Genomic DNA, 13,458 nt, shown 5'->3' on the forward strand with positions numbered 1-13,458 from the left:
CCACCTTCATTTGATTTTTTTTTCATTAATTCCCTTGAGATTCTCGACTTTTTATTGTTCCATATGAATTTTGTTGTTATTTTTTCTAGATCATAAAATATTTTCTTGGAAGTCTGATTGGTATAGCACTAAATAAATAGATTAGTTTAGGGAGTATTGTCATCTTTATTATGTTCGCTCGGCCGATCCAAGAGCACTTAATATTTTTCCAATTATTTAAGTCTGACTTTATTTGTGTGGAGACTTTTTTATAATTTTGCTCATATAATTCCTGACTTTCCTTTGGTAGATAGATTCCCAAATATTTTATGGTATCAACAGTTATTCTGAATGGAATTTCTCTTTGTATCTCTTGCTGTTGAGTTTTGTTGGAGATGTATAAAAATGCTGAGGATTTATGGGGATTTATTTTGTAGCCAGCTACTTTGCTAAAATTATGAATTATTTCTAATAGCTTTTTAGTAGAATCTCTGGGGTTCTCTAGGTATACCATCATATCATCTGCAAAGAGTGATAGTTTGGTTTCTTCATTGCCTACTCTAATTCCTTTAATATCTTTCTCGACTCTTATTGCCGAGGCTAGTGTTTCTAATACGATATTAAATAGTAATGGTGATAGAGGGCAACCTTGCTTCACTCCAGATCTTACTGGGAAAGGTTCCAGTTTTTCCCCATTGCATATGATGCTTACTGATGGTTTTAAATATATGCTCCTGACTATTTTAAGGAAAAGTCCATTTATTCCTATGCTCTCAAGTGTTTTTATTAGGAATGCATGTTGGATTTTATCAAATGCTTTTTCTGCATCTATTGAGATGATCATATGGTTTTTGTTTGTTTGATTATTGATGTAGTCAATTATGCTAATAGTTTTCCTAATATTGAACCAGTCCTGCATTCCTGGTATAAATCCTACTTGGTCATAGTGTATTATCCTGGGGATGATTTTCTGTAATCTTTTTGCTAATATTTTATTTAAGATTTTAGCATCAATATTCATTAGGGAGATTGGTCTATAATTTTCTTTCTCTGTTTTCAGCCTACCTGGTTTAAGTATCAGTACCATGTCTGTGTCATAAAAGGAGTTTGGTAGGACTCCTTCAATCCCTATTTTTTCAAATAGTTTATTTAGCATTGGAGTTAATTGTTCTTTAAATGTTTGGTAGAATTCACATGTAAATCCATCTGGTCCTGGGGATTTTTTCTTAGGGAGTTGATTGATAGTTTGTTCTATTTCTTTTTCTGAGATGGGACTGTTTAGGATATTTACTTCTTCCTCTGTTAGTTTGGGCAAGCTATAGTTTTGGAGGTATTTTTCTATTTCATTTAAGTTGTCGAATTTATTGGCATAAAGTTGAGCAAAGTAACTCCTAATTATTGCTCTAATTTCCTCTTCGTTAGTGGTGAGTTCTCCCTTTTCATTTTTAAGACTAACAATTTGATTCTCCTCTTTCCTTTTTTTAATCAGATTTACTAAGGGTTTGTCTATTTTGTTGGTTTTTTCATAGAGGAGTTCTATAATTCTTAAGTTATCTCACCTGGATCTATTTTCCAAGTTAATTATTTTTCCAATGTAATATTTTACATTTCTTCTTTCTTTTTCATTCTTTTGATTGATCTATTCTGGATATTTCTTGAGTCATTAGCTTTCACTTGCCCAATTTTAATTTTTAAGGATTACTTTCTTCAATTAGCGTTTGTATCCCCTTTTCCATTTGACCAATTATACTTTTTAAGAAGTTCTTTTCTTCAGTGAATTTTTACACTGGCTTTTCCATTTGGCTAATTCTGTTTTTCAAGTATTTGTTAAATTCAATGGATTTTTGTACTTTCTTTTCCATTTGGCCAATTCTACTTTCTTCAATGAATTTTTGTACATGTTTTTCCTTTACCAAGCTGTTTTTCCATTATTCTCTTGGATCACTCTTATTTCTTTTCCGATTTTTTCTTCTACCTCTCTTACTTAATTCCCCCCCCCATAAGTTCTTTTTTTTTATATGTTGTGAATAGTCGATTTTCTAGTGTTCCAAAGGAAATAAATCTTGCAATTAGCAAAATATGCTTTTCTGAATCAATGAAATAATATGAAGATTATAAATGTTTTCCTAGAAGGAAATCCTGGAAATGAAAAATGTCACAGATGTACCAAAATCCTATGATTTGAATGTTTCCAACCTGACATTTCTGGGTACAAAAATCTATAATTAATAATAAAAATTTTAGGATTTAAAAAATCCCAATGCAACCTTAGACTTTCTTTCCTTTTACTAGTAGCTTATATCTGATCTAAGTCATACATTGTAATAATTGCTATTTGAAATTCATGAAGGCTCTTCCATTTTTTCACTCTTTAACAATATACCTCCTTCATATTTTATGTAATATATAAAAATACAGCCAATTTCCTTAGTCTTTTAATTCTTTTGCTTATTATGTCCTTTGACTATTTAAGGTGTTAACCAGATAGATATGACTTGGCAAATAATGAAGATTCTGCAATTTTTATAATTGATAATGGGTAAAACAACCATCCTCAAGTACTTTATAGAATGATATTCATTTGTTAGAGTGATTCTGAAGGAATTTTAACTAATTACAGTTTTTTTTTTTAAACGAAGGTATGGAACTATTACATACCATGTACAAAACCAAGAGAAAATGATATAATTCTTTTGGCAATTGTCATAACATAAACTTTAGGATTTCTCCAATCTATGGCTAATATGATAAAACAGGAAAATGATAAACATTGAAAGGGATATGAGAAAACTGCGACACTAATTCAGTGTTGGTGAAGTTGTGAATTGATCCAGCCACTTGGGAGAGCAATTTGGAACTATGCTTAATGGGTAATAAAATTGTTTATACCCTTTGATCCAGCAATATCACTCCTAAGTGTATATTCCAAAGAGATAAAGATAAAAAAGGAGCTATTTGTACAAAAATATTTCTAGCATCTCTTTTTGTGGTAACTAAGAATTGGACACCAACGGGATGCCCAGTAATTGGGGAATGGCTGAACAAGTTGAAGTATGTGATTATAATAAAATATTATTATTCTATAAGAAAGCAAGCAAGCAAGCAAGTTGGTCTCAGAAAAAACCTGGAAAGACTTACATGAACGGATTGATGCAAAATGAAAAGAGCAGAACCAGGAAAACCTTATGATAAAGCAAGAGCAATATTATATGATAATATACTATGAATGGCTGAGAATAGCTCAGTGATCAGTTAGCAGAACTAGGAAAACATTATGATAAAATAACAGCAATATTATATGACAAATTCTGAATAACTTAGCTATTCTCAGCAATACAAAGAGCCAAGAAAATTCCAAAGGACTCATGATGAAAAATATTTTCCACATCCAGAGAAAGAATTGATGTTGTTTAAATATAGACTGAAGCATATTTTTTCTTCCTTCCTTCCTTCTCTTCCTTCCTTCTTCCTGTTGTCTTCTTGTACAAATGACTAATATGGAAATATTTTACATGTTTGCATATATATATATATATATATATATATATATATATATATATATATATAACCTATATCAGATTGCTTATTTTAAGGAGAGAGAAGAGGAGGGATAGAGTTTGCAACACAAAACTTGAAAAGTCAGAAATAGTTAATAGTTTTAATCTGAAATTGGGGGAAAATTATATATACATGAAGAATTTCTCCAGTCTACTTGCCATCTTCCAAGTTTGCTTGTGGTCTTTTCAATTCTGTATTTTTTTTCTTGTGCTATTCCTTTTGCCTTTAGAATGGACTGCCTTCCCATCTTCGCTTTCATGGTCAATCATTGTATTCCTTTATGACCATTGCTATATTTATTTTCCTAGTCTTTTCCTTATAGGAGTCTAACCAGACTCAATTGATCCCAATTTCTCTTTTTCTAAACAGTTTGTTCTTTCTTACCTTCTAAATCCTGGGGTTCACACATCAGGGCAAGAAAAGATGCTACCACAAAGTGGTAGCATCAATCTTCTGATGGGTAAGTCCCATTATCACCAGATACCTAGACCACATTCACTTGATTCCAAGCTCTAATCCTGACTCAGTGGACTTTCTTAACTACTGCTCAAAAACATTAATTCATCAGACAACCCTCCCTTACCCCCATCTCCCTTTCTATTTTTTAAGTGCAGTCTTGTCCAATAGAATTTAACTTTCTTGGCAATTAGGTGAAGAGCTAGATAGTGCAGAGCCTGGAGTCAGGAAGATTCCAGTTCAAATCTGGCAACAGACACTTACTAGTTACATGACCCTGAGCAAGTCACTTAATCCTGTCTTAACTGCTTCATCTATAAAATAAACTGGAGTAGGAAAAGGCAAACCATTCCAGTATCTTGGTCAAGAAAACCCCAAATGGAGTCACAAAGTGTCAGACACAACAGAAAATGCTCCAGTAGCTAGCATATAATAAATACTTAGTAAATACTTTATTTCTCTATCTCAGATATGAAGATAACAATACTCTGATGGCAGAAAGTGAAAAGAAATTAAGAAGCCTCTGGAGAGTTAAAGAGGAAAACAAAAGCTGACTTAAAGCTTAATATCAAAACATCTTAGATATATTAGCAACTGATCTCATTACTTACTGCTGCTCCAGAATCATATTTTATAAGGCTGAAAGATCACAGCAGACAGCAATTTAATGAAATTAAAAGACTCTTGCTCCTTGGAAAGTTATGATAAATCTGCATAGAATAGCATACCTATAGTCAAAGGTATGGTTTTTCAGTAGCAAAGTATGGGTGTAGCCATCTATTTAAAATCCTCAACAGTTCTCATCGAACCGTTTGGCCCTATTTTGTCCCATTCTATGAGTCTGAAGTCTATGAGTCTGAATGATGATTTCTCTATATGTTTTGACTCTGACTCTATATGTTAGGACTCTGTCCTAACTTTAGCTTAGAAAATCTGATTCTGTTCTCCTATACTACCCTCTGCTTTCTATTGTTCCTCATCTTATTTCCTATTTGTTGCAGCTGCTTTATTCTAGATCCTATCTGACACATTTTCAAACCCCAGTAGATCAATCTGCTCTGGAAATAATTGAGGTACAGCAGAAAAAAATACTACACAGGGATTATTATTATTATTTTTTAGTTTTTATTTAATAATTACTTTATATTGACAGAATCCATGCCAGAGTAATTTTTTTACAACATTATCCCTTGCACTCGTTTCTGTTCCGATTTTTCCCCTCCCTCCCTCCACCCCCTCCCCTAGATGGCAAGCAGTCCTATATATGTTGGATATGTTGCAGTATATCCTAGATACAATATATGTTTGCAGAACTGAACAGTTCTTTTGTTGCACAGGGAGAATTGGATTCAGAAGGTATAAATGACCCAGGAAGAAAAACAAAAATGCAGATAGTTCACATTCGTTTCACAGGGATTATTTTTAACAATAATATGGGTTCTATTCATTGTTCTGTCAATACCTAGATGTGTGATTTTAGGTAAAACATTCCCTTTCTGGGCCTAAATCTCTACCTCTGCAGAAGGAGGGGTTGGACTAGATTTCTGTTAATGATTTTATAATGGTTTTATAAGTTATAAAGTTTATAAGTTTATAAGTGAGATTCTGTGATGATTTTGACTAAGCGATGATTTTTTTCAGTTAACAAGCATTTATTTTGTTCTTTCCCTCTCTTTCTCTTACCCTTCCCAATAAGAGCAAAGAAAAAACCACCCCAAATACTTCTCACAAATATTTATAATCAACTGGTCAAGTCCAAAGAGATATGTCTCATTCTGCATCTTGGGTACATCATACCTCTATCAGGAAGCAAATGAATCATTAGTTATTTGGAATTGTGGTTGGTCATTGCATTGATCAGAGCATTCCAATGTTTTGTCTTTGTAATGTTGTTATTACAAAAATTGTTTTCCAGGTTCTGCTCATTTTACTTATTATACTTAGTTTCAATTCATTGAAAAAATCTGAATAGCTCAGTGGAAGATAGATTATTATTATTTATTTTTAAATAATATTTTATTTTCCTCAGTCACATGTAAAGACAATTTTTAACATTTATTTAATGAATTCTGAGTTCCAAATTTTCTCTTCCTCATGGCCCCACACCCTGAGACAATAAGAAATTTGACATAGATTATACATGCTCAATCATCAAAACGTGTTAAAGATAGCTGTAATATTCTTCTCTAAAGTATATTGTTTTCTGGGAGCAGGTTTCTTGGGGGGCTTCTGGAGGCAGCCTTAATTTCAGCTCAAAGTAATAATAACCTCAAATGCAGCCAAGAGTTAAAATCCAAATCCTTTATTGTCTCTTCCAAAATCTTATCTCCTTCACTTGGGGCTCGACTAGTTTTCTGGAAGCCTTGGTTTCAGTGTTCTCCACAGGACAGCTTGCCACCATTTCTCTGTCTTCCTTCGTTCTGCCCGACTGCCATCTCTGGCTTGCAAATCTCCTCGACTGAATCCTGGCTTGTGAATCTCCCAGAATCAATCCTGTTGAGACTCCTAGCTTACATATGCTCTTTTAAAGGTGTGAATCTTGTGGAATTGTAGTAAGTACTAAGTACATCTTGAGAACTGTTAAGCACTCTGCTAAACAACCATTGTCTCTATCAATTCCACTGACTTAGCACCTTATAAGCATTCTAACAGATAGCTTATTTTTAATTTATTTCATCTGAATCCCTGAAAAGAAAGGTGTCCAAAGCACTCTGCCAATTTGTCCTTTTAAAGTGGTTATTGGTTTACAGTTGTCCATTTCTGCTACCACAGGATTTGAAAATGCAGTTTGATAACATAATGTTGCAAGTGAATGAGATCATAAATCGCTACCAAGGAGATAGTGACCGAAGTGAATTCAGGAAAAGGATTTTGTTCCCAACTGAAAAAGATTTCCAAAAGTGTCGAGCCAAAACATTGGACCTAATGTACCAGTGTATGCAATCTGCTGATGTTAAGGAAAGGATTCTAAGAGAACTTCTAGCCTGGTTGGAAAAATGTCGTAAGTTTACAGTGGATGTTTTAGAAATGTGCTACAGACCTAACAAATAAAGAGACTAGAACAGCTTGAATTTAATTTATAATTTAGTAACTTTAAGTAATGTTAAATAATTAATAATTAATGTTTAAGATCAGAAGAATTTGAGAGTTAGCTTTATAACCTATTGAAAACTATTTTCTAGGTAATGATAACTGTTTTCCATGCTAATGAGAGTAAAAACAAATAATAGGAAATGAGTTAAAACTGTAAAGTGTTTAAGTTGTAAGGCAGAATTTTTATGTAATCAGAGTGTGATTATTGGATTAAAACTATAATTAAAAGATAAAATAAAACAAAATTGGCCAGGATGTAGTCCTTTTGACTTAACATTTCCAAGATCCTTTCCAAATCTGATTCTCAATTCTAGATAAGATTACTTACCTTTTCTTTTTTTTAAATATTACTCTAAATATCCTCTTTCCCTGTTCCATCTTTTTACATGTGGAGAAGCCTCATGCTGAAAGTAAATTCAAAATACCCATGTTCCATTTCAGACTCTTATTTAATATTGCTAGTCAACAAGATAAACCCATTCTCCCCTAAGATCTTTTGACTGTTTTATTTTGACTCTTCTCAAGATGTCCCTTTGCCTGATGCCACCATCTCTGAGGAAGATGAAAAAGAGTACTCCTGCTATATAGAAGACATGGAAGCTTTGCCAAATGTCCTCAGTACTACTCAGCTCAACATCAATTCACTGATTGCTTTTGTCATGCATTTCTTAAAAGACAAAAAAAGATACAGGAAAAAATTAAGTAAGTGCTCCAAGCAGTTGGAATCTTATAGTATAATTTGATTTTTGTCTTCAATTTATACTTTCCATGGTGGTGCCCAAATTCCTTTTAAACATAAACTTGGAAATTTCCAACAAATCTCAACTGCATTAAAGAGAACCTTTAGGAGTCTGTTGTAGTCAGCTTAGCCTTGTACATCACGAACAGATAACCTGAGGAAGAAAGCTGGGGTCCTGAGGATTGGGAAAGTTCTCAGAGACAGCTGCCTGATAGCACAGTGAGGTGATCCAGTCCCTATATCTGGGGCCTGGAATCCAGCCAGCTTCTTGTCCCAGCTTCTATGGATACAGTATCTCTAGAGGTTTATTTTTTTGTTCTTTGAGGGGCATCTAGGTGGCATAATGGATAGAGTACCAGCCCTGAAGTCAGGAGGACCTGAGTTCCAATCCGACCTTCATCACATAGCAATTTCTAGCTGTGTGACCCTGGGCAAGTAACTTAACTCCAATTGCCTTAGGGAAAAAATTGTTCTTCATTTAGAAGGTTAGTATATCTTCTACCTGTGGGGCTGATGGTCCTTTATTCTAAGAGCCTTGGAATATCTTTCTTCCAAAGCTCACAGGGCTCCAGTTTTCATCCCAAGGCCAAGCCAATGTCCCCAATTTGTATTTCAAAGAAGGCAGAATCTGTGAAAACATTTAGGTCATTAATGTTTACTGAGATTCTACTCCTTTTTCATTTTACTTTTTTTTTTTTATGGAAGCGATGAAAGCACTTCAACTTGTTCTCATACTAGAGTTCTCCTCTATCCTTAGGCTTAACCCCTAAATAGGTTGTATTAGCAAGTATTAGAGTTCAGTGCTTGAGGGGATGGAAAGACAAAATGAGACATGAGATCCATTTCCTATTGTTTTTTTGATGTTTCTCAGTATCCAAAGGTATCATGTGGAAAGCCTGGAGAGAAAAGATTCTACAAAAACCTGAAGCAGGAATTCCATTAAAACCAGAGCAAATGATCAAGGAGGAATTGATTACAAGCATCAAGGTTTCTGAGATTCTTGACATGCTACAGGAGCTCATCGATTCTAAGATATTCAACAAAAGTGAAATTAATGCTATTAAGTACATCTCCTCAACCGCAGGAAACCTTCATAAGGCTTTGACATTCCAAAATCAAGAGCTTAAAAATCTAGTTTTGCAATGTACCGGCATGGGAGAAGAAATAAAAGGGTATTATGGGCTGGAGAAACAGAGCTTACAGCAGACAATACAAATTCTCAGTAATAAAAATGAGAGACTTCAGAAGGAATTGATAAATAGAGAAGAAGAATGTTGGAAACTTCTTCACCATCAAGAAAAATTAGAACGCCAGCTGAAACGGCTGAAGGAAGCGGCAATCTTACCTACTGAGGAAATTACGAAAAAAAAGAAAAAATTGCTGCTAAGAAAACAAGAAAAAGATAAGCAGCATTTTGAGGAGCAATCCTCATCTGAGAAATCATCCTCATCTGAGGAGTCTTTCCAGATGGAAGTACCCTCATTTCCAGAATTTCTGGAAGAATCATCTTCGGACAGAAGAAAATCGGAAAAAAGTCGTAGAATCAGATGGGAACAAAGCCCAATTAGAGGTGAGTCACCTTCAGATGGTAAACGTTCCTTGTCGCCAATGTCCCCTCTCAGTTCTGAGAAAGCCCTCGGATTTTCAAGAGATACCCCAGAAGATCATTCTGGAGTTCCTTTCCCTGAGAGTAGCTCCCAGGAAACCAGAGAGGCAGATAAACTTTTGACTGACATATCTAACATGGGCAGACGTCCCGAGCCTCATACGCCACCAGAGAGAAAAAAGCACAAGGAAATCCAACCCACTCTGGAGGATGAAGTACAAAGTGTAGCTAGCCTTGGTGAGAGAATGAAAATGAAAAGTAAGCTGGCTGCTGAGGATTGGGGTGGAAAGTTTGAGAGAAGTAAATCTGAATGGTTTACTAAACTAAAGGCCTTAAGAAAGGAATGGAGACAACGGGAAAAGGCGTTGACAGAGGCTTCCCAAAATGAATTGCAGGATTTTCAGCATGTCTTAATGTCTTTCCTGCAACAGAAGATTGACAACCTAGAGAAATCTGACTCCCAAACTCAACTTAAAGAACTCGAAGAACCAAAGACACCACAGGCTCAAAAGTCATTTCAGCAGGTAAGGGAAAAGTTGGAGGAATATTTTGAAAAACTGGTAGAGAGTCTGACTAATACCTTGAAGAAATACAAAAGAAAAAAACCAGAGAAGCCTGGAGAACCAAAGGTGAAGAAAGGACTCCCACAGACAACAATAGAAACAAGCGTTTCGAGTGAGACCGCTGATCCAACGCTGGCCAGTCTGCTCAAAGTGTTCTTGCCCCAAGCCCATCCCCCAAAGGAAGGAGGAGGAAAGAAGCCGGGGAAGGGGTCTCGCCGCAGACAAAAGGATAAGGAAGACTATCTGGACTTTGACTTGACTAAAGAGAAAAGTTTCTCGGAAGATCAAGGCTTGCAGTTCATAAAACAATTGCAGGAAGAGAGACGCCTCTGGAAGGAGACCCAAGAAGAGATCCAACAAAAATTACAGGAAGAGAATATATGGTTTGAGAGACAAGACGAAAAGCTGAAATGGGAGATGAAGCAGAAGCAGTGGCAGGAAGAAGAGGAACTATGGATGGAGACGCAGAAGCACTGGATGCAGCAGGAGAAGGAGTATGAGAAAAAACGGAAACAGTGGGCACTGGACGCTGTTCATCATAAAATGCTGGATATCAAGGAGCTGGAACGATGGAAGGAGCAGATAACCCACAAATATAAAACGCAAGTAGAAATTCAAATGCAGATACTAAAGAGACAAGAGGAGGAGCTTCAAAAGCTGTTTCCAGAGAAGTTCAATGAGTGGAGAAAAATAAAGCATCAAAAGGACAGAAAACAACATATTGAGAGATTGCTAAAACAGTGGAAGCAGGAAGAGCAAGAGCTGGGTGAGCCCCTTTCAGAGCCCCTTACAGAGGTGACTTCACAATACCTTATAGCCTCTGAGAGAAGGAGGGCTTTTTCACTCCCTGTTGCCTCTAGGGAAATTAAAAAATCATGGAGCTTTGTTGTTCCTGAGGAGTCTCCAGCATTGAGTTCTCCTTTAGCTCCTGCCACTCCTGGACAGACCCCAGTATCACAGTCCCTTGATGCTCCCCGGCAATCCTTACCATCTAGGGAGCTGGAAACATTGTTGGGCCCTGCTGCCCCTGAGGAAGCTCCAGGATCCTGGGTCACTCCCGGATCTGAGCCACCTCAGAAACTACAGATCCCTGTTCCCCCTGAAAAACCCCAAATGCCATGGGCCCCTCTAGTATCTGGGCAACCCCAAACATCGCAGGACTTTCCAACCATTGAGCAACCCCAAATGTCATGGTCCCCTGGGCAGCCCCAAATATCACGGACTACTAAGGGTCCTCAACAGGTCTCTGCAACCCCTGTAGCCCGTGGGCAGCCCCAAATAACAAGGGAGCCTGGGCAGTTCCAAGGATCATGGGATTCCAGAGAGCCCTTCCCACCTGTAACCCTAAATGCTGTCCCTGGAGAGCCCCCACCACCTGTGGCCTTTGCGGTCCCTATGGAGCCCCTACCACCTGTGGCCTTTGCTGTCCTTGGGGAGCCCCCTCCACCTATGGCCTTTGGTATCCCAAGGGAGCGCCCCATATCTATGTCTTTTGGTGTCCCTAAGGAGCGCCAAAAACATGTGACCTTTGCTGCCTCCAGCGAACCCCCCATATCTGTGCCTTATGGTGCCCCTGGGGAGCCCCCTCCACCTGTGACCTTTGCTATCCCTGGGGAGCCCCCTCCACCTGTGACCTTTGCTGTTCCTGGGGAGCCCCCTCCACCTGTGACCTTTGCTGCCCCTGGGAACCCCCCTATACCTGTAACCGTTGCTGCTCCTTGGGAAACCCCCATACCTGTGACCCTTGCTGCCCCTGGAGAGTCCCCCCCACCTGGGACCTTTGCTGTTGCTGGGGATCCCTCCCCATCTGTGACCTTTGCTGTCCCTGGGGAGCCCCCTCCACCTTTGACCTTTGCTGCCCCTGGGAAGCCCCCTCCACCTTTGACCTTTGCTGTCCCTGGGGAGCCCCCTCCACCTGTGACCTTTGCTGCCCCTGGGAAGCCCCCTCCACCTGTGACCTTTGCTATCCCTGGGGAGCCCCCTCCAATAGTGACCTTTGCTGTCCCTGGGGAGCCCTCCCCACCCGTGACATTTGCTGGTCCTGGGGAGCCCCCTCCACCTGTGACCTTTGCTGTCCCTGGGGAGCCCCCTCCAATAGTGACCTTTGCTGTCCCTGGGAAGCCCCCTCCACCTGTGACCTTTGCTGTCCCTGGGGAGCCCCCTCCACCTGTGGCCTTTGCTGTCCCTGGGGAGCCCCCTCCACCTGTAACCTTTGCTGTCCCTGGGGAGCCCCCTCCACCTGTGGCCTTTGCTGTCCCTGGGGAGCCCCCTCCACCTTTGACCTTTGCTGTCCCTGGGGAGCCCCCTCCACCTTTGACCTTTGCTGTCCCTGGGGAGCCCCCTCCACCTTTGACCTTTGCTGCCCCTGGGGAGCCCCCTCCACCTGTGACCTTTGCTGTTCCTGGGGAGCCCCCTCCACCTGTGACCTTTGCTGTCCCTGGGGAGCCCCCTCCACCTGTGACCTTTGCTGTCCCTGGGGAGCCCCCTCCACCTGTGACCTTTGCTGTCCCTGGGGAGCCCCCTCCACCTGTGACCTTTGCTGTCCCTGGGGAGCCCCCTCCACCTGTGACCTTTGCTGTCCCTGGGGAGCCCCCTCCACCTATGGCCTTTGCTGCCCCTGGGAAGCCCCCTCCACCTGTGACCTTTGCTGTCCCTGGGGAGCCCCCTCCACCTGTGGCCTTTGCTGTTCCTGGGGTGCCCCCTCCACCTGTGACCTTTGCTGTCCCTGGGGAGCCCCTTCCACCTGTGACCTTTGCTGTCCCTGGGAAGCCCCCTCCACCTGTGACCTTTGCTGTCCCTGGGGAGCCCCCTCCACCTGTGACCTTTACTGTCCCTGGGGAGCCCCCTCCACCTTTGACTTTTGCGGCCCCTGGGAAGCCCCCTCCACCTGTGACCTTTGCTGTCCCTGGGAAGCCCCCTCCACCTGTGACCTTTGCCGTCCCTGGGGAGCCCCCTCCACCTTTGACTTTTGCGGCCCCTGGGAAGCCCCCTCCACCTGTGACCTTTGCTGTCCCTGGGAAGCCCCCTCCACCTGTGACCTTTGCCGTCCCTGGGGAGCCCCCTCCACCTTTGACTTTTGCGGCCCCTGGGAAGCCCCCTCCACCTGTGACCTTTGCTGTCCCTGGGGAGCCCCCTCCAATAGTGACCTTTGCTGTTCCTGGGGAGCCCCCTCCACCTGTGACCTTTGCTGCTGGGGAGCCCCCTCCACCTGTGACCTTTGCTGTCCCTGGGGAGCCCCCTCCACCTTTGACCTTTGCTGTCCCTGGGGAGCCCCCTCCACCTTTGACCTTTGCTGTCCCTGGGGAGCCCCCTCCACCTTTGACTTTTGCGGCCCCTGGGAAGCCCCCTCCACCTGTGACCTTTGCTGTCCCTGGGGAGCCCCCTCCAATAGTGACCTTTGCTGTTCCTGGGGAGCCCCCTCCACCTGTGACCTTTGCTGTCCCTGGGGAGCCCCCTCCACCTGT

At 40.6% G+C, this 13,458-nt stretch overlaps 1 protein-coding gene across 1 annotated transcript in view; it reads left to right on the forward strand.

The window, feature by feature from the left end:
* FAM186A (family with sequence similarity 186 member A) overlaps positions 1-13,458 on the forward strand; it is a 210,748-nt gene that overhangs the window by 75,311 nt on the left and 121,979 nt on the right. Inside the window, exons 2-6 of the mRNA XM_051962468.1 lie at positions 6,766-6,994; positions 7,612-7,788; positions 8,697-12,187; positions 12,584-13,171; positions 13,301-13,420. Coding sequence (XP_051818428.1) covers positions 6,766-6,994; positions 7,612-7,788; positions 8,697-12,187; positions 12,584-13,171; positions 13,301-13,420 — 4,605 coding nt within the window. The remainder of the gene's footprint in view (positions 1-6,765; positions 6,995-7,611; positions 7,789-8,696; positions 12,188-12,583; positions 13,172-13,300; positions 13,421-13,458) is intronic.

This window comes from Antechinus flavipes, chromosome 5 (genome assembly GCF_016432865.1).
Source record: "Antechinus flavipes isolate AdamAnt ecotype Samford, QLD, Australia chromosome 5, AdamAnt_v2, whole genome shotgun sequence".
NCBI classification, from domain to species: Eukaryota; Metazoa; Chordata; class Mammalia; order Dasyuromorphia; family Dasyuridae; genus Antechinus; species Antechinus flavipes.